Source organism: Stegodyphus dumicola, chromosome 11 (genome assembly GCF_044657685.1).
Source record: "Stegodyphus dumicola isolate Sdum_Otavi_A_Nest chromosome 11, ASM4465768v1".
NCBI lineage: Eukaryota > Metazoa > Arthropoda > Arachnida > Araneae > Eresidae > Stegodyphus > Stegodyphus dumicola.
The window spans coordinates 117,176,275-117,198,770 of record NC_140778.1 but is presented as its reverse complement, the minus strand read 5'-3'; the positions used below and the strand labels follow the sequence as shown (position 1 = coordinate 117,198,770).

The 22,496-nt window shown below is 31.8% G+C and overlaps 1 protein-coding gene across 1 annotated transcript in view; it reads right to left on the bottom strand.

Moving 5' to 3' along the window:
• Positions 1-220: 220 nt before the first annotated feature.
• Positions 221-22,496, bottom strand: part of Tango14 (transport and golgi organization 14) — a 38,103-nt gene continuing 15,827 nt past the window's right edge. The window contains exons 4-5 of the mRNA XM_085827132.1: positions 14,122-14,221; positions 221-553 (exon numbers count right to left, since the gene is read on the bottom strand). Coding sequence (XP_085683258.1) covers positions 463-553; positions 14,122-14,221 — 191 coding nt within the window. The 3' untranslated portion in view covers positions 221-462. The remainder of the gene's footprint in view (positions 554-14,121; positions 14,222-22,496) is intronic.

Here is a 22,496-nt window from a genome sequence, read left to right as displayed (position 1 = left end):
AAATGCTAAAAGTACAAACATAATTATAAATAAAATTCTATATGTTCAATAGAAGTGATAAATTTTATTTGTAATTTTTTCTTATCTATTAAAAGGAAAATTAAAAAATTTCATTTTAAGACTGCATACCCAGATGTAGTATCTTAACAAAACAAAACACACACACAAAAAAAAAGGGGGGGGAAGAAAAGAAAGAAAAAGAAAAACACCACACATACAATTTTTAACAAACGTATTATTTATTTGAAACATCTATGTACAATAATTTTTCTGTTCACAATTTTAATTACTAATTATGATTTTTGATTTGAAACTGTGAGTATGAATTAATGTAAAAATACATTTCTGAGCTCCTTAAAAAAACACTGGTCTTTTCTTTTTTTCCATGATTAAGTAAACAATGAAAAATCTTCATTTTGAAATCACAGATCCTAGAAGTTTGGAACAAGAAACACAGCACTCTCATTTCCCAAACCTTTGTTCACACTTGCTATACCTTTGCAAAAGTTTCTGAAATTCTTCAATAGTTATATTATGATGTGTAGGATAAGACCTGAAAAAATTAAAAATTATGAAATTAGAAAATTTTAACCTTATATCAATAATTGAACAAACAAATGTAAAAAACAAATACTAGGTCAAAAATGTTTTGTTTATATCCAAGATTTTGTTGTAAAATTTGCTGTAGGAAAATTAAAATTATCTGCTCTCAGACCAAATTTACATCTCGTTTTCACTGTGAAAAGTTCAACACTCAACAAATTAAAACTCAAAGTATATATCAAAATATTATTCATTTATGCAATTCTGCTAAATCATACTATTATATCAGTCCTATAACACAAATAGTATGTTCTTAATATTCATATTTTTGGAATCACTCTATATGCACTGAAATAGTGTAAAGAAAGCTATTCTGCCAAATTTTTCCTATACAAGCACAAGAATTCTTAAATCATACTATTATATCAGTCCTATAACACAAATAGTATGTTCTTAATATTCATATTTTTGGAATCACTCTATATGCACTGAAATAGTGTAAAGAAAGCTAATCATTGTTATTTCATGCCTATGACTAAAAAAACAGGAAGAAAGAAATGTCTGTTAACACATAAGGTGTTCTAAATGGCATAAAAAATACCGAAATGAATACAAAACTTGTTATAATTCAAAGAAAAGTTCAGGATTTTTTTAAAGGCATTCAATATTTCATTTGTGACCTGAGTACTGTTTAAAGATCAGCTCAACCCATGCATTGCAAAGTGATTGAAATATATACTGTGCAAAGTTTGCCCATAATACTGTACATAAATGCTTTTCTCTTACTTGGAGCAAAAGCAATTTTTCAACAAGCTCTAATGTCTCTGATCTATGCTTGGTAATTGATTTCACCCTCTTTGCAATGCTAGCCAATTTAATAGAGTCTTTGTTTTTCACAGTATGTTTTGACCATGTAATATATATCAATAACAATTTTCTTTATTGCTTGACTTTCTGACTTTCCTAAAACTCCCTCCTTATAGATATACAAAACATTTATGTGACGAAACACAAAAATCACTTGAAATTCAGAGTTATAGCATGGGTTGTTTGCCGAATAATAGCAACAGATGTACTGATGCTCATGGGTATTCGTAAAATTGTTTTGAAAGAAGTACACAAGCATAGTTTACGTAGCTGGAATTTATGAAATGAGTTGTAATCAAATTAAATACTGAATACTGAACAAAAATTTTTACATTCAAACAGGACATATACCAAGTTGGACGAGTTTCAAAGCAGGCTCATACTGAGGTACATACAAGGTGTGGCTATTAATTTTCAGGACTGTTCTAATAACACCAAAACAGATGATGAGAAAAGCTTAACCTTTTAATATGTTTCGAAGTAATCCCCATCGGCTGTAACACACTTTTGTGCTCGGCTGTATAAGTTGTGGAAACAACTTGTAAAGTCCTCTTTCGGAAACCTCTTCAATGTCAACGTCATGTTCTTGATGTCTTTAACATCCACAAAGCATGTTCCTTTGATCACAGTTTTGAGTTTGGGAAACAAAAAGAAGTCTGCGGGGACCAAGTGAAGAGAGTATGACCGAACATTTCCAAACTCAAACCTGCGATCAAAGGAACCTTGTATATTATAATTTAGGTTTAAGGGAACAATGTCTTACACTTTATATTTTCTGCTGCTAAGCTGAGGTCTATGCACATATAATTCTTTGAATAAATTATTTATGGAAAATGCTGCATAAAGAAAATTACAAAAAAGTAACAAGTAAATTTTTTCATGAATGATGAGATAATAATATCATGAGAGAAGAATTTCAGAGTTATATTAACCTTAGAGGTGGAATGTGGGATAATCAGTAATAAAATATGGCTAAGATAAATAAATTCCCTTTTATGCTCTTAGCCTCAACCATTCATGCATGGAAAGAGCTTTGATTAAATATAAAACTTTTCTTTTGAGAATTCTGACAAAAATGCAAATTGTACGAGACAATAATAATAATAATGCAGTTCAATAATAATCAATGATACACTTCCTCATTATGTGAAAACATAGGAGATATTACCAGTAGACAGATCCTTAAAACCATACATTTCAAAAGAGTATAAGATCAGAACATTAGTGCCATATAACGTCAGGATGTGCAATGGTTGAACAATAGATGGACAATGATGTAATAAACAATAATGAGCATGATAATGAAGAAGTGGACAAATATACATATCTACTGATGGATCAATCACATTAGGACAAGATAATAACTGAATCATTTGCTACAGTGAGCAAAATTACAAGACACTAACTGCAAACAAGAGGAAAAAAAACTTGTCTATACAAATGGTGAAACAATCCCAACAAAAGGAAATACCACTTTCACCTTCATAAGAAAAAATCTCAACACTCAAATAATCAGCATATTATTATGAGACAATATTAAGCACAACATACAGATTCCTCTTCGATCTAACCTATATATCTAGATAATAAATTCACAGATGATTTAATCATCGAGTTCATAGTAAGCTTTGATTAAATATAAATTTTTTCTTTCGAGAATTCTGAAATAAACAACCAAAAATGCAAAATTGTACGAGATAATAATAATAACGCAGCTCAATAATAATCAATAATACAGTTCCTCCTTATGTGGAAACATACAAGATATTACCAGCAGACAGATCCCTATAACTACACATTTCAAAAGAGCAGAGCATTAGCGTCATATAACGTTAAGATGTGCAATGGTTGAACAATGCACGAACAATGAAGCAAAAAACAATAATAAGCATGATAATGAAGAAGTGGACAAACATGCATATCTACTGATGGATTATCAAATTAGGATAAGGTAATAATTGAACCATTTGCTACTGTGAGTGAAATTATATGCCACTAACTGCAAACAAGAAAAAAACTTGTCTATACAAATGATGAAGCAATCCCAACAAAAGGAAATACCACTTTCACCTTCGTAAGAAAAACTCTCAACACTCAAACAATCAGCCTATTATTATAAATGTTACGAAACCATGAGCTGACACAGGGGGTACTGACTAACAGCGCTCGAGCAATGTAGATGTTTTTGGAAAACTGAACGTAAGTACAAAATAAATTCAATTTATTGATATTTTGTATTTTTACGTAACATAACATAAAATGGCATCCAAGACAGGACACCAAATAGCTTTAATTCAAAATTTATTACAGTGAAAAAGAGCCTTTTTTTATTTTAAATAGAGAGTATTACTGTTAAAATTTGAATGATTTCTATAATGAATATTCGTTGAACTTTGAATTATTTATTAAGAATTTGGTTTATGGATAGTAATAACACTACATTTAATTTCAATTATGGAAGAACTTAAACAATTTAGAGGTTTTCTTAAGAACAAATTTTACTAAGACTGTGAATAATTTAGATGAACTTTTAAAGGTCGATACATTAGATTTAGATAAAATTACAGGTTTTTTTGCTCAATTTGATGATAAATGGCAAAAGATCAATACTTTGGATAAACAGGTGTTAGAGTTATTGAATAGTAGTATACTTCCCAAAATTGAGTGTTCCAATGAAGAATTTGAAAAGAGAAATCGAAACCACTGAATCATATCATGATAAATTTATATATTTTAAAATGAAAGTAATTAGACTTGAAGAGAACTTTAATAAAAGGGAAAATATTTTGCCTAATGATAAAAATGAAGCTGTTAAAAGGAAATTTAAACTTCCCAAAATTTAGTTAAGAAAGTTTAATGGCGAGGCAAAAGAATGGTTGAGATTTTGGGGCCAGTTTAGAAAATTTCATGAAGATCAGGAAATTGTCCCTGAAGATAAGTACAGTCAAAAGTCGTTAATCCGGACCTCAAAGCTACAAACTTTCTGCGGATGCGTCAACGCATAATGCGTTCACGCATGCACGTAATACCTTTACGCATGCGTATATGTGTGTGCACGTGTGCATAATACGTTTATGCGTGTGCGTTTAATATATAACGGACAGTATAAGCTAGGCTAAAATTATCTAATTATTTATTTCAGTTAATGTTTCAGATTGTGTTGTTTCTTACTCTTCGAACTGGATCCGGCTTATTATTTTTTTAGGACTGTTAGAGTAATTTTATAAAAGTAAGCTTGAACTTTCGATTATGTCAAATAGAATTTCAGATGCTGGAGCTGCCAAAGGATCTGCAAAGCAAAATCATGTTTTGATGTCCATTAAACAAAATTGGAACTGCTGCAAAAAATGTATAAAGGCATGAAGAAAGTGACAGAGAGGTGATTTGTTTCTCTAACCATTCCGAAATCTGTTTATCAATTTCACGCTGCTCTGTGGAAGGGGGGGGGACATCGTGAGGCGCAATTAACTGGAAGTTGATCTGTCAGCACTATCCTCATCTTCAGGGCAGATATTTTTATTTTATTTGGTTTATAATTCCTCACTAAATGTAGTGTTTCATCTCCATGTACTCTGATATAATTTAAATCCATTTCCTCATCATTATAAATATCACGAATACGCATGAAAGAGTTTTCTGGTTGCAATTTTCTAATTTCGATTATGCGTAATGTATGCTTTACGCATGCGCGCGTTGAAAGAAATGTTTAATAAAGTAAACAAAAAAAAACATTAAGCTCTTTTTTTTTTTTTTTTTTTTTTTTTTTTTTTTTTTTTGTAAATTTTGATACCCTTTAGATCATACTTGCTCTTTATTTCATAAATTACAGTTTCATATTTTTAATTTTATAATTTCTGCATGCCATCTTACCAGATTTAAACTGATGATCTATAATCCGGAAAAACCGATAATCCGGAATCGACGAAGTCCCGACGAGTCCGGATTAAAGACTTTTGACTGTATCTGTATTTACTACAATGTATGGAACCTGGATCTAAAGCTAAAGATCTTGTAGAGAGTTTTCCACCTATTTCTGAAAACTATAATAAGGCTATTGAATATTTGAAAGATAGGTTTGGAAGAGACGATCTTTTGGTTGAAGTTTATGTGAGGAAACTACTCTGTTTAGTGATGAAAAATAGTAGTAATTCTGCGAATAAAATTTCTGTGTTTAAATTGTATGATGAAATAGAAGCACACTTACGTGCATTAGAAAGTTTAAAGGTTACACCCGAGAAATATGCAGTTATGCTGTATCCTCTTGTTGAAGCTTCTTTACCCAATCATGTTTTGAGAATATGGGAAAGAAATTTAACCTCAGCTGACAGAGGTATTTCAACAAACAAATTAGAACTTTTGATGACATTTCTGCAGAAAGAAGTTGAAGGTGAAGAGAAAATAACAATAGTCAGGCAAGGGTTTATGTAGAATGTCAATCACAAACAAAAGCATTTCCAAAACATAAACAGGGAGGGCGGAATGAAATACAGACAGCTGTGGAACTTTTAAACAACGAATTAACAAAAGCAAAACCTACAAAAAAGGGAAACTGTATTTTTTATAGTGAGAATCACTACTGTGTAGAATGTAAATCCGCTAGATGTATGTCTTTAGATCAAAGAAAACAGATTTTGTTAAAGAAAGGTGTGTGTTTTACTTGTTTAACTCCAGGTCATTTATCTAAAGATTGTAGAAAATTTCTTAAGTGTACAAAGTATTTTAGCAAACATTATTTGCTTATGTGTCCCAATGTGAGTGCAGGGAAGCCAAAAAGGATAAACATGATCAGAAGGCCGAAATTACAGGGCATACTCTGAGAATCAGACAAGTATGCCTGAAGTACTGATGCAAACTCTGAAGGTCCAAATTCATGGAAATCAGAATAAACAGCTTATTAGAACTCTCATTGACACTGGGTATCAAAGATAATATATTACGAAAGAACTGGCATCAGATTTGAGGTATAAACACCAGTAGGTGAAGAAAAATGAAACATAGTCTTTTGGGAGGTATAGAATTAGTGCAGGAACATAAAAAAATATCTTTTTTTAATAATATAGAAGGTACTTATAAATGTAGTTTCAAAGTTAATGACCAAAAAGAAATGTGTTGCTGTAAAAAGTGTAACAAAGGGAATGTGGATGAAAGAACTTGGACGACAAGGAATATGGCTGAGTGATTACAATAAGGAGAAAGATCCTCTACTGAAACCTACAAAAATACAACTTCTTCTTGGGACAGATATTGCTAGAAAGTTGATGACTGACAAAGTGAGGAAACTGAAATGCGAATTAACTGCAACTGAAACTTATTGAGAGTGGATAGTAATATGAAAATTACCAAATCTGTATACACATGAAGATACTATTTCTGTTTTATCCTTGTTCATTAATGAAAGTGTAGTTGCCAATCTTTGGAAGTTTGAAGCTATTGGTATCACCGATCCCCCAGAAAGCCTTCTAAAACAAGACTTGCAAGCAGCTACGTTGTATAAATTTTGCGAAACCATAAAACGAGATTAAGATGGTAGATATACAGTATTGTAGTAGTGACTGGAAACACATCTGCCAATTTCTAATTGTCGAGAACTCTCAGAAAAAAGACTTTTAAGTACTGTTCATAAACGTGTTGCTAAAGGTCTACAAGGTATTATAGAAGAAGTTCCATTGCAAGATCAAGTCGGACTCTATTTACCGAATCATCCAGTAATAAAGCATTCTTCCACGACTAAAATCAGACCAGTATTCGACGCTTCAGCACATGAAAAGAATTTTGTTTCTCTCAATTCTTGCTTAGAAAAGGACCCCAATCTCTTAGAACCGATACCTTCTATACTTTTACGATTTTGATTGAAAAGATACAAAGTAACAGTAGATACATGTCAAGCTTTTTTTTCAGATAAATTTGAATCCATAAGATAGAGATTATTTGAGGTTCTTGTGGTATGAAAACAGCAATCGAAAGAATTTAGTGATCTATAGACATTGTAGAGTTCCATTTGGAGTAACTTCAAGTCCTTTTTTATTAGGTGCTACTATAGCATATCACTTGGATAATGTGGAGGAGGAAACTCAAGAAACAGCCAGGAAACTGAAAGAATCATTTTACGTCTATAATTGCAAGACCAGTTTTGATAATTTTGGAAAAGTTGAGAAGTTTATGAATTTGTCAAAACAGATAATGTCAGATGCTAAATTTGAGCTTAGGGACCGGCAGTACAATACACCTGAAAAAAATTATGATCCTGGATTATTCTCAGAAACTGAACCTTTTTTAAAGGTAAACAAAAATACAACAAATTGTATATCTGTATTGGACCTTGTGTGGGACGTAAAGGAAGATACTCTCAGCCGTGACACAAAAAGATTTCCTGCTTAGGATACTTTAATGCTTAGGATATTAGCCTACCTAATTGGTGCTCGACTAGCTGCAGTGGTAAGAAGAGACTTACATCTAATGGATATTAAACCTTTTTACTGGACAGATTCCAGCAATGATGTCTGCTGGATTAAATGAGAAGCTGTTTGGGCTAGATTCGTGGCCAATAGAGTAAACAAAATTAGAAAACTAAGTAGCATAAATGATTGGTATCACATTCCAGGTTCACAGAACCCAGAAGATATAGCTTCAAGAGGATGTTCAATAGGACAATTAGTGAAGGTTCAGTGGTGGAACGGGCCAAAATGGCTGAAGGAAAAGGAAAACTTAAGGATTGATACTTATTACGAACTAGTGCAACCCGACGAATCTGTAATAAATTCAAAGAAAAGAAAATGTGCCATAACCGCTACCAACGTTATAAATACAAGGGATTTATTCTACAACAGATATTCTTCATATAAAAAGATAATAAGGATGATAGCTTGGATAAAACGATTCTGCAAAAATGAAAGAAATTTACCCAAAGATCGTATTTTTTGGAAACATTATTACTTTTCCAGAATATGAAGAAGCAGAAAATATTCTTTCAAAATTAATCCAAGAAGAAAGTTTTGAAACTCATGAAGACAAAATCGCATCATTAAAACCTTTTCTGGATGAGAAAAGATTGCTACAAACTACAACAAAGATCTCTCAGCGAAACAACAGTAGAAATTTTTTATTTTCGATAATTCTTCCTTCCAACCATGTTATTACCAATCTATTAATCAAGGAAAAACATGAAGAAAATTTCCATGCAGGTATTCAAGCCTTAATGGCAATTCTGAGAGAACAATTTTGGATTCTCAAATGCCAGCATACAGTTAGTCATATAATAAAAAACTGTGGTTGCTGTAGACGTTTTAAGGTAACCAATTTTGATGTAAACCCCATACTATTACCAGCGGAGAAAGTAACAGACTCTGCAGTTTTCCAGATTACGGGCGTCGATTTGGCTGGACCTTTATACCTTCGAGGCCAGAAGAAGGCATGGATAGTGATATTTTACACCCACCGTTTATCGGCAATACACATTGAAAATGTTACTAATCTATCCACAGAAGCATTTATGCAAAGCCTGAGAAAATTCATAGTTTGGAGAGGAAGACCAAGTATTATATATTCAGACAATGGTACTAATTTTATGGGAACTAATAACCTTTTCCAGAAAATTAATTGGAAGGAAGTGGAGGAAAAAACCATGATTAAGAAAATTAAATGGAAATTTAATCCTCTTACATCGGCATGGTAGGAAAGACTGATTAGAATTATAAAGGAATTGAAGAGCATTTTAGGCAGAACAAGCCTAGATTACGAAGATTACTCGCTGTGTTACATAAAGGTAAAAATGTTGTCAATTCCCGTCTTTTGATACACATATCAGAAGACATTCAAGATTTAATGCCTTTAAATCCAAATATGTTTTTAAGGGACAATGTAGAAGGTTCTTGAAATTTGATCACATAAATGGAACAGAGCTGAATAAGCATTGGTAGTATCGTCAGAAACTCAGAGAAGATTTAAGAAAAGGATTCTCTTGTCTGAGCTGAATACTTAGGACAACTTAAAAATTCTAAGAAAGCAGGTAATTTTAAGGAACAACTAAAATTAGGAGAAATAGTTTTGGTTGGTAATGAAAACAGTAAATGGATTGATTGGCAGCTAGGAAGAATAATTAAGCTATATCCAGGGAAGGATGGGCATGTTCGTGTTGTTCAGGTAAAAACAAGGAACGGCGCATAGTTAGGCCCATGCAGAATATTTATCCTTTAGAAATGGGTGAGCAATCAAACGAAATGAGGGTTTTGCAAGCTATTCTGGATGGAAGAGACAAAGCAGACCTGATATATCCACCAGTTATTTCTAATAGTGGATGAATAATACATAAGCCAAAGAGACCTGTTCTGTGATGTCGAGTAAAATTCCACCGTACTCAACATTGGGAGATCATTATGAAACCACGAGCTGATAGACAGAGGGTGCTGACTAACAGTGCTCGAGCAATGTAGATGTTTTTGAAAAATAAATAAACAGTTGAGAACTGAGTAAAGTAAAAAATGGTCCTATGTAAAAACAAATGCAAAACTATAATAAATTTTTGATTATGTATATATTTTGTCAAGGGACTGTAATAAAGTTTCTTCTAATAGCTTCACATTATTGGATTTGTGAAGATCTACCCGGCAGTCAAACTGAACGTAATTACAAAGTAAATTCAATTTATTAATTTGATATTTTGTATTTTTACATAACGTAACAATGAGATAATATTAACCCTTTGCAGTCGGATTAAATTTGGAGATGGTTATCGTACTGGTCGGAATTAATTTCCGTCGGTAGAGCAGGGATACATAACACGCAAGTTTAAAATGGATAAACAAGATTTAGTAATTCTTTTGTGAACTACAGATATATCTTTATTCAATACACTCATCTAGTGATATGTTTTTGTATAAAAATTATGTTTTATAATTCTCCTTCATGTGATATTTTTCAAAACACACTCCAACATGCAGGCCAGGTTTTCAAGTGCATGTATCGCAAAAATAATTTATTTTTTGCCTTCCACCCTTTTTCTTTCTGTTTGAACATACACTACAATCTTTACTTTTTTCATTTTCACAATGCCACAATATATGCAGTTTTCCATTAAGTCTTTCTTCCTTATCGGAGGTCGATGGTCTTTTTGGTTTTGAATCTTCTCTATCACGAAAATCACCTACCAGTTGTGGCACCAATTTTCAAACGTACATAAAATATGGCATAGGTGTCCTGTTCTCTCTTCTTAGACACCTTATATAAAATGTAACTATTTATTACACAAACCTTTAATCCCCCAAAATTAGAGGTTTGCACAATTTTCTCATAAAACAATATGAACTTGCTAATTGGTTAGCCTTATCCACACTCGGTCCAACAGTCTTCGATCCCATCAAAAAATTAGTTTTTGATTGCGGCTGATCTGTGTACATAACGTCTCTCCAAGTAGTAAATTCGTTTATATTACTATTCTCATTTTCATCATTTTCTGTATCACTGTCGCTGGATAATGTTAACTACCTTACTCGTCGCTTCACGGGAACTATGTCACTATCAGACTCATTGCAGTCATTATCACCTTCTCTAGCAGAATCAGTATTCAAGAGGCCAAAATAAAACTCTTCATCGCCATTGTCAGTTTCACCGAACACTTCTTGTGGTAACTTTCTTTTTGCCATTTTGGGGAATTATTTTGGAATATTTTAAGAAGAGAGAATGTCTAATTACTGTTAAATACAATATATAAAATATTCTTTGGAATTCTAAAAGGTATCGTCGAACATTGTCGATTTCATTACGTTCAAAAGACGACTGACTTGCCACTGCGTCTTGCATGGTGAGCGCTGGGTCACAACTTTTGTTTAGATTAGATTACGTTATCTCCAATCGATAGAGCACCGTATTGGTTCATGAATAGGTTCTTTAGGCATTGAGGTTCGTATAGGAAAAGTGTAAACTGATACATGAATGCATACAGTATACGATTCGTATAGTTCCTTGCTGTGGTCGCTGAGAGTAGACATACGACCGGAACAGTAAAAAGGCTTTGGTGGCTGAGAGTGGATAGATATACGATCGCAAAGGGTTAAGCACAACATACAGATTCCTCTTTGATCTAACCTATATATATCTAGATAACAAATTCACAGATGATTTAATCATTGAATTCATAGTATGATTTCAAGTGCAAATGAAAATAATTCTACCTTTAAATAAAAAACTTCTTCAACTACTATCAGAAAACTTTCCTTCAAGAGGAAAATTTAGAGCATTGAAAATTGAGCAACCAAATTATGAGACTAATTTAATTGCTGAAGGTTGCAGTTACAGTAAGAACATAAAAAAGCAAAGTTTATTTTTTTAATTTATTTTATTTATTTATAAATTTTATTTCTAATGGCAGATTATAAAGACAACTGTAGACAGAACAAACAAAGATGAATTATAAATGAAAAGTAGTCATGGATAAACTACAGGTAACCCCATTATAATATTTCATCTTTAAAAATAACCTACATTCTAATAAGAATACATTGTAATATTAATGTCTGATAAGATATTTTCATTTCTATTTTCTTTTAACTTAAATCCTGACTGTTCTTATTTTTGTCTCTGTTACTCCTTAGGCCTCCAATCATGCACAGAGAAAGTGAATGTGTAGCTGACTTTGTGAAAGCACAGACTGAACGTCAATATTTACTTCCCTATGATTAGTCATTTATTATATTATGTTGACATACTGTTAGAAAGAAAAGATGCAGCATGACCTTTGCAGGTAGTTTGCGAGGGTTGTCTTTATTAGTAATATCAATATAATCACTGCATGGACGAACCGATTTTAAAATCAAGCACTGAAAAACGAGGAAAGTATATAAATATATATACAATTTTAAGAATCTGGCACTAAAAAGCAGGGGAATAAAATATGCAAGGAAATGCGGTATTTAATTCACAGTACACCCATCTTTAATTTCCAGATTAAGATACTGTATTTGCAGTATGATAATTTCTGAACAAGCACATGAAAAAGAAATTTCTAATGGTACATTTTCTATCCTTGTACACTTTCTATCTTTGTACAACTAACTTTTTGCTTTTACTAAGTGAATAATTTTTAATATTTGGCCATATTGTGTTTGCTGCAAAAGTATACTTTTTTCATCAATAATAAATTTAGATAACTGCAAACAGTAATGAAAAACAAGCTGTAAAAAACATATTTTATGAAATCACAAAGATCACTCACTTCCCCAAGACATTTTCGCATCAGCAATTTTTTTAAAGTTTTCTAATCTAAATACATATATGGACTAAAAAGCTAATGAAACTGTAGACACAGTATTGAAATATGAGACTGATGAACATCATTTGCATATTGTTTTTCAAAATATCTTTCTTAGCATGCAAAACATATTTTCACAGAGGTGTGGCTATTTTTATGGTACATATTTATGATTATTTTTAACGGGTTCTTCAGAACTACTTAAGAAGCTTTTAACACATTGTTTAGAAATGACTAGAATCACATGTAGTTATTGTAACTATAGTCTCCTTTTGACAATGCTTGCAGATGTTGAAGATTTGCCTTACAAATACATACACCAACTCAAAACAACTCAACCACAAAATACACAAACTCATGTTATGATAACCTTGATAATTTCGGCATCTGTTTCAATCTGCCAAAATCCACTCAATTTTTCTTAAATGGTATTATGATGCTTCCATTTCAAAATATCTATCTAATTAGGTTTTTGGCAAAGGGCAACATCTGGAACATTTATTACACCTTGCAAAATTCAATAGCGGCTGATTGTCACATTTTTGCCATATACAGAATTGCAAAACTTAGTTGAATAATAAATTTCACTACTTAGGTGCATGATGCTCACAAAGAGAGACTGGTTCATTGTGTCTTAGGAACTAATAGAAACGACTTTTTTTATATATAACATGTATGTTTATTCTCTTATTAAATAAGGAAGAATTTATATGTTTGTTCCTCACACTGCATAAAAATAGAGGCACCTACAACCACCAAATTTTGAACACCAAATTTTGAACTTTTTGCTAGTCCTTCCCCCAAATATAAACATCTCAAAGCCAGAATTCTGAATTTTGAACTAATATTGATTAATTTCCTATTTTGTGTAAACTTAATGAATTCTTGCAACAAACTTGGTGATTAAAAAGTGTGTTGCCACATTGCAAAGTAAAAGACATTTATACTTCAAATTTAATCAGAAAATTTGGCAGTTTAAAAGAAATTGTAAAAAATATTTTTATTTTCCACATGCCAGTTTGTTGTCATTTTGAAAAGCATAAGATATTTACTTTTTCTTTCAAATTTAATCTATCCATTATTGATTAATTAAGTAGTTTAAAAGCTTTAAATGCAGCTTTTTTCCATTATTATTATTAATTACTAGTTGGAGCTATGGAATTATGCTAGCTAGACTCATTAAAAATATTATATTTTTTCTTTTTTATAGTAACTAGTTAATTTAGTTAATTTTTAGCTATAATTTATAATTAGCTTATATTTTTATAGTAACTAGTTAATTTAGTTAATATTCAGCTAGTTAATTTTTAATATTAGAAATATGTAAAATCAGAAGAAATACACAAAACAAGAAAAATATGATTTGAAGCATACAAGTCCTACTGAATACATTTTAATATAAGACATACAATTTATCAGAAATACTCATTATAATTACTACATAATTACACTAATTTGATAGTACTTACAGTATTTCTGAGAGTCGAATGTGCCATGGTAAATAACCTATTAATCCCAATGTTTTTCCAAAATGAAATATTAATTCAGGATCAGGAATGTCAAGAACATCTAGCAAAGTAATAAGTAACATAAACATTCTATGCATTATTAATTACTATCTTAGCAAATCAAAAAAATAAATAGTTCAATCGGTGGAAAAACAACTGTTTGGCACTTAAAGCACATCAATGGATACACAAATTTTAATAAGCGCTTCATATATTTATTTTTTAATATAAGAATTTATACATGCAAATTTTTGGATATTTACATTTTAGTTTTTCCAAGGAATTTTGATTATCATCTTTATATGGCAACAAGTGCCAATAAATGTTTGCTACTTTGTTACAACTTATTCTCACCTTTCTGTATGTATGTGAAGACTACTTTTACTAGCTGTAATATGTTCCACATTTTGATATTTTCTTAACTGGTTTCTAAGATATGTGAAGTAATGAAATGGAAACCTTTTCTAGAATATTGGTAGATAATTGAAAAAGCTCAGATTCTCATAAATGAAATTATTCATCAGTAAACAGAACATGCTATGCAATTGTCACATTGGTAGAAGCTTACACAACGTAAGAATGAGAATAAGAAACTGGTTTTAAAAAAAAAGCCAGATCCCATTTATTCCACATTTAAGTCAAATAATATATTGCCAAGGAATTTCTTTCAAGAAAGCTGAATGCTACTGAAATCATCGTTTGAATATGCACCAACTGAGGATAAAAGAAATGGGTACCACAAGAACAAGCACATAGCAAGACATTAAAAGCTTTCCATCTGATTAGCACTCATCACATCATTAACAAAAACTATTTTATGGATTTTTTTTTTTATGCTAGATGAGAAATCAGTTTAATATTCCATCAACAAGTAATCATACCACTGACTACAGCTGACAGACTCCATTCCTCATACTGTACAGATTCTACTCTGTCCCAAGAGACTTATGGTGTGCCTAACAGTAGGTACAGTAAATAAAAGAATCTCTCTTTAATCTCAAACTATTGTGGATGAATTTTAAGCTCTATTAAACAGATGCAGCTTCTTGCATTAGAAAAATCATTAATGGTGAAGTGGGGAAAAAAGTTTAAACTTTTGCAGACAATGCTGCAAAAAGAAAAATAACCTACAATGCAGTAATTGATTTAGAATCATAACTGCTGCTGCATCCACCTAATTCACCAAATATTTTATCAACTGATAATTATTTGTTTCTGTTTGGAAAACAATATGCAAACAAGACAGTTCTAGGTTATAAACTGATAAAAAACCTAACATAGGCACTTTTTTTGGAGGCTATGTTAGGTTTAAAAACAGACATTCTACAAAGACTATATATATAAGCTTATATCATAGTTTCATTAGTTTCCACAACAAATCAGTGGCTATTTTGATAAATGCATAACTTTTTGCTTACTGTGTCTTGAAATGTCACCTGAGAAGAAGACAAAATTTTTTGATTACCTGCTGGATAATAAATATAATAACACACTCATATGTTCAGTAAATTCCACCAGTAATGTAAACATGGTGTTTGTGATATATAAAGGAAAATATAAAATTGAATTAAACATTTTGTAAAAATCTTTATGAAGATTATTGGAGAAGTCAAACAACAAGAATCAGCATAATATACAACTAGTTTTGATGGTTTAAATACAGAACCATTTCCTCAGCTGCCTAAGTGCAAATGAAGGAGATAAGATATGCTGAAAAGAATGGTTGGAAAGATGTCAAGCTACTGACGCCACCTATCAATGAAACAAGAAAATTTAAACATAATTTCCTTAAAGGCTGAAGGTAAAAATGAATTAGAATTAGAGTGTTTAACTAGAACAGGAAGATTTTTTTTAATGTGAAAAGCCTCTAAAAAATCTAATTCACCAATGGAAAATGTTTCTTGAATAATTTTAGCTGCAGAAAACAAGAAAGTGTCTTTTTCTGACCAACAGAGGATTTCTGAGTTTCCTTTTTCCTAACATATGTCTTATGTTCTTTGACACGAAATTTTAAGGCTCTCTTAGTTTGACCAATGTAAATTAAACCACATTGGCAAAGAATCTTGTAAATATCCCAGGAATTCATGTCTGGAATGTGGTCCTTAAGTATGGAATTGGGAATTATATCGATATGAGAAAAAAATGAACTGATAGTTAAATTTCTGTAAAATATGTGCAATTTTATAGCTACTCAATGGAAAGAAAGAAACGATAACAAAATTCTTATAATCTCCTAAAATGAGAGCACGTCTTTTGATGTGTTGAGATTAGAATTTTTTAACCATTTGGTTAATAATGTCGGGTGAAAAGCTTTTGTCAATAGCAACTGCTTTTAAATAACTTAGTTTTTGATCAAACACAAGTTTGAAGGAGCTAACTTAAAGTGCATGGAAAACAAAGGAATAAAATGAAGCTAACTTTTATTTAGTCAGATGACGTGATTTAAAGTGTGGTGGAAGGCAAACCGATGAAGGTTTGTGGTAAACCATAGTATTGAAGTTGGATGTGTTACGTGCGACCAGAATGTCGAGGAACAGAAAATTGGATGTCTCAAGTTCAAAAATTAACTGAATAGCAGGACCAATGGAATTCATTACTGAAAGAACTTTTTTTTATGGTAATAAAGATGATTTGAATAAAGTGAAGCTGCACTTTCTTTTAAAATATTATAGCAAACTATGCACAGGCAGAAAAAATTAACAGAATATGGGAGAATATGACGTACATCTTGCATTAACTGTATAAACAACAAATTCATTTGCCAATAAAATAACACAGTATTTTATGTGTGAATCGTTAGACTACTTTCTGATAAAGTTCAGTCCAACAGTTTTAACTGTTTCATCATGATCACCCACAATTTTTAACATTTAGATTTTACTTATCAAAACAAATCCCTTATATTCTTTACTACTTGAATTCAGGGAACTACTATTAATATGCGCCCTCAAGTCGCCAAATTTCTTGCCAAATGAAATTCCACGGTGCCATATTACTATCTAAATTTTTTGTCTACATTTCGAACTTTAAGCTAAAATGTCTCCAAAAACACGGTTTTCGCACATGCAAAATCCACGTTTTGAACACACAATTTAAGCTAAAAATCCGAAGCAAAAACAAAAAATTTAGATAGCAAAAACGTAAAGTTTCTAACCAAAAATATTTGACAAGAATCCATGTACACAGCGATATGTTTTAACTTAAAAAAACATCTACGAATTGCAAAATATAGGCAGCGAAGAGATCTATGAACTACGCACACCTCGCTTTAATAAATTAACATAATAACAATAAATTTCAAAGAATACCATGTACACAGCATCCTGTTTAAATTCTAAAAAAATCTACGAATTGCACAATTTAGGCAATGAACGAATCTACGAACTACTCACACCTCATTTTAATAAATTAACATAACAACAATAAATTTCAAAGAATACCATGTACACAGTGTTATGTTTCAACTTTAAAAAACATCTACAAATTGCACAATCTAGACACTATGCACTAATCAACAAAATAAACTAAAATAACTAAAATAAATTTCAAACAATTCAAATGACAGAAATTCATACTAAAAAAAAAAAAAAAAAAAAAAAAAAAAAACAATGAACATAACATTCTACAAAATAAGAACAAGAATAAAATAAAATGCACTTACCATGAATTAATGCTTTTTCGAACAGCAGAAATAGCAATTTCACATACCACCTTTAACATACCGCTACATAACCACTATCATATTTATATGACAGCCAGATACACTATCCAGAAAATTCATACTATGGTTCACAAATAAATAAAATCACAAATAATCACAAATTCATATTTCTATCATGCACAGCCACTAAATTAATTTCCCAGACCCTCTTTCCACTCCTCCAAACACCCACTGTCCCTCAACAAGATGGCCACAATGATATTTCCTTTTGCCAAACTTCAATTCAATAACTTCCACCATTTTATCTTTCCTCCCTATCTTCTCAGACACAGACACGAGCCAACGAGCTCCAGCAGAAGATTTTTCAACGCCAAAAGGGTTGCCATACAACACGCAATCGTGCCAAAAACCAGCGCAGAACACATATCACCACATTTGGTGAAATTAGGGCGTATATCAGAGTCGTACCAATTTCAAAAAATACCATGTACACAGCGTTCTGTTTCAACTTTAAAAATAAAATGCACTTACCATGAATGAATGCTTTTTTGAACAGCAGAAATACCAATTTCATGGCGCCACGTAATCATTATCATATTTATATGACAGCCAGGCACACTATCCAGAAAATTCATACTATGGTCCACAAATAAATGTTCAAAACCTTCTTTTCCTAAATCCTTGTAAGATTTCCAGCCATCCGAAAAAATAGTTGTACAAGGCTCAATCCACTCTTTAATACACTGCATCAGTGTTTCCTTACTTCTATCATGCACAGCCACTAAAAATAATCTCCCATACCCTCTTGCAATCACGTTTCTCATTGCAACATATGCCTTTCAAAACAAGCACGACACGAAACAAGGAGCAATTAAACCAATCTACCAAAGGAGTATTCAACATCAAAAGGGTTGCCATACAACACACAATTGCGCCAAAAACTAGCACAGAACACATATCACCACATTTGGTGATCTTAGGGCACTTATAAGAGGATAGCCGAATTCAGGACATAAAAACTTCATTACAACCAAAACAACAAAAATGAATAAATAAATAAATTAAGGGGACACTGTTCTGCAAAATTCATCAAATTAACAATATATCAAACAGGTATCCTCATGAACAGGATAAATAATGGCAGATGTGACTAATGCACTACACTATAATTTTAATTTTAGAGACCATTAAGTGCTTTATTTCAGAGCAGGAAACACAAAAAATACATAATGCACTCAGCAGCATTGAGAATTCATACCTTCCAATTTCCATCTGGATATGCTTTCCAGTTACACCATTAACACATAGTAAGGAGGAAGAAAATACATTATTCCAACTTAAAGAGCTACTGAGGAGGAAAGAACCCAATCACCAAATGATGGCAGTGATAAATTATCATCTGCCACCCTTTAGTTCAGGTTCTACTGCGGAAGTAGAGCACTAAGTCTGAGATCCGAACATCCAATATCTGGACCTCAAAGCTACCACCAGCCTTTTTTTTTTTTCAGGATTTTTTTGTATGCTTTACACAGGTGCATATGATCTCTTTTCCCATAATAAAGCATGCAGAAAGTCTTAATTCTTAACTTCAATTTGCCATTAAATAAAATACCTCGTTATTGAAAAAAAAAAAAAAAAAAAAAACGATCATTTTAGCATAAATCTGTGCAATCAATAATTTAACTCCGTAGCTGCATATCTGCTTGTTAATATATCGCAAACCGAAACATTCTAGATAGAAATATCGGCGATTTTAAACACCACGTAATATTTTATATCCCTGACGCCCCCCAAGCTGGTGAATCATTATTTATTATGTTTGGCTTTTATCACTGCATGTTTATCGACACATGAAAACTTGTGTAATGGCTCATGCAGCAATGCCTCAAATATTTTATGTTAGTACTTGAATAACAATGAGTAAGGTAAACTTCTCTGTTGACTTTATGCTTGGCAGTGATTACAGATTTAAGTTAATTGAGCTAAGAAATGTTGACGAGGAAACATTAAAAAAAAAATAAATAAATAAAAAAATAAAAAAAATAAATAAAAAAATAAAAAAAATTTTTCCATATGCTAAAAATAGATTTTGTTAATAATATTCATAGGCCTAAAGACTACATTTAGTGCTATTTGAATTAAGAATAACTTATCTATTATTCACTTAAGCCCAGACCCGGCGTCAGAGGTTCTATGGCCGTACAGGGCAGCAGAATCTACAGAAGACAAAATTTTTGGATGGCAGTGATTACAGATTTAAGTTAATTGAGCTAAGAAATGTTGACGAGGAAACATTAAAAAATTCCATATGCTAAAAATAGATTTTGTTAATAATATTCATAGGCCTAAAGACTACATTTAGTGCTATTTGAATTAATAACTTATCTATTATTCACTTAAGCCCAGACCCGGCATCAGAGGTTCTATGGCCGTACAGGGCAGCAGAATCTACAGATGACAAAATTTTTGGAATTTAGGGAGAGCACAAGGACCCAACATTTAAGCGCCACTCCCAATGGGATTTATCTGAGCTAACGGAGTCAGTTCCCCGTGTCGACTAGCTCCGCTGTGCCTGCAGTTCAGATTTTTCAACTTGTTGCTCTATGGAGAAAAACTGGTTTGGGAGATAGGTAGACTATGTTAGTTGTATTCATTAGCTCAGATAAACCACAGTGAGAATGGCCCTTTAGGGGCCACAAAAATTTAGAACTTAGGCGCTTGTTAGAAAAATTTAGGACATGCAGATATTGCATCAGGCAGTACAGTATCTAGCGCTGACCCTCAATAAGCCTTAAGTATATGCAAGAATTTGTATATTCAGGAGTCAGATAAGACTTAAGTATGTGCAAAAAATAGACACAAGTGTGATAAATAACTAAAATAATAGAATTAGGTGCAATAGAAGCAAGACCGAATTTAGCAAAATAACTTGTCTTTTGTCACCAGTCTCATGACAGATGATATTGAAGCTGCTGAACTTTTTGCAAATAAATTTATTGAACTCACTAACAGTGAAAGGTTATCTCCACAAATTTACAATGCTGATGAAACTAGTCTTTTATGGCAATATGTACCACAAAATAATTAGGAAAATTCTACAGAAAAGGGTCCAACTCATGTCAAAGATTCCAAAACAAGACAATGATTTTAGCATGCGCAGTGCTGCAGGAATGCATAAGTACAAGCTTTTCGTAATTGGAAAAAATACAACATCGAGCATTTAAAAGAGTAAAAAGTTTCCCCTTTATATAACGTGCAAATAAAAGAGCATGGATGACACAAGCGTTAATGAATGTGTGGTTTGAAAATCATTTCATACCCGAGGCTCGGCAATATTTGAATTTGGTTTGTTTACCTGATGACGCGAAAATTATTCTGATTGTAACAGCTGTACAGCTCATACTTCACTTAAAGTTTTAGTGAAAAATAATTGAAATGCAAATATAAAGTAGCATTTTTAAAATCCATGTTAAATTTCTTGAATTATGGCAAAAATATTTTTGCATAAAATCTGCTGTATGGAGCATCGGAAGATTGTAGGAGAATGTGTCTTCAGATACTTAAAAAATACTTGGCATAAATTATGGCCAGCGATCATATTTCATGGTGAGACTGATGAAGATGGTAACGGCAAATTTGAACGTTTTCGAATACTGCAAACCAAAGATGAAATTTTCGAATTAATAGATTTGGTAAAGAATTCTGGGGAAGTGGTAATAAATGAAGATAATATAACAGACATTTTTCATTGCTATAATAATGCCCCAATCATCAATCAATTAATGGGGGGCGAAATCTGTAGTATGGTTCTAAATCTGGAAAATACTGCAACCGATAATGAAGAAAGTGACAGAGAAGTTATTGAAAATGAAACAATTTGGACTGATAATTTAGTCGGAATTATCGACACAGCAATTACAGAACTTGAACAAAATTAAACTTTGTAACTGAGCAAGAAACTGCCTGTCTATAGAATTAGAAATTATTAGCAAAAAATTAAAGCAACTCAAACAACTTACATTGAAAGAAATGTTTAATGAAGTAAACAAATACATTTAAGGCTTCTTTTTTTTTTTTTTTTTTTTTTTTTTTTTGTAAATTCTTATACTTTTTAGATCATAAATGCTTCATTATTTCATAAATCATGATTTTACATTTTTTATTTTATAAACTGATGATCTAATATCCGGAATCGCTGAAGTCCCGATGAGTCCGGATCTTGGACTCAAGATCAATCTGAAGATCTTGGACTCAATTGTACTGCATTAGGTAATTTTTGAAGTTGCAGAATATCAGCGGTGCTTCCCGAGATTGGATCCCTCCAATTACTCGCCAGATGTGCATTCCAATTGCACCATGAAGCCATATGGTAAGAAGAGAGAAAATATGTTATTCTCTGATTCTACACAAAATCCTCCCGAACAGCTACCAATGGTTGGTTAAGTTTTTGCCAACCAAAAATGCAAAAGACAACACTTTTAAAAATGACAAAAAATGCTAAATTCTGCATAAAAAAGCAACCAATTAATAAAATTACAAATGCAAGAAACATCCATTAAAAAAAAAAAAAAAACTTTCGCCCTGCTCTTCTCGCCACGTTTCTGCTTTAGCTTAAAAAAACATCAGACTTGCAGAAATATGGCACTGCACACAGTATCATTTTCCCATGTGCACA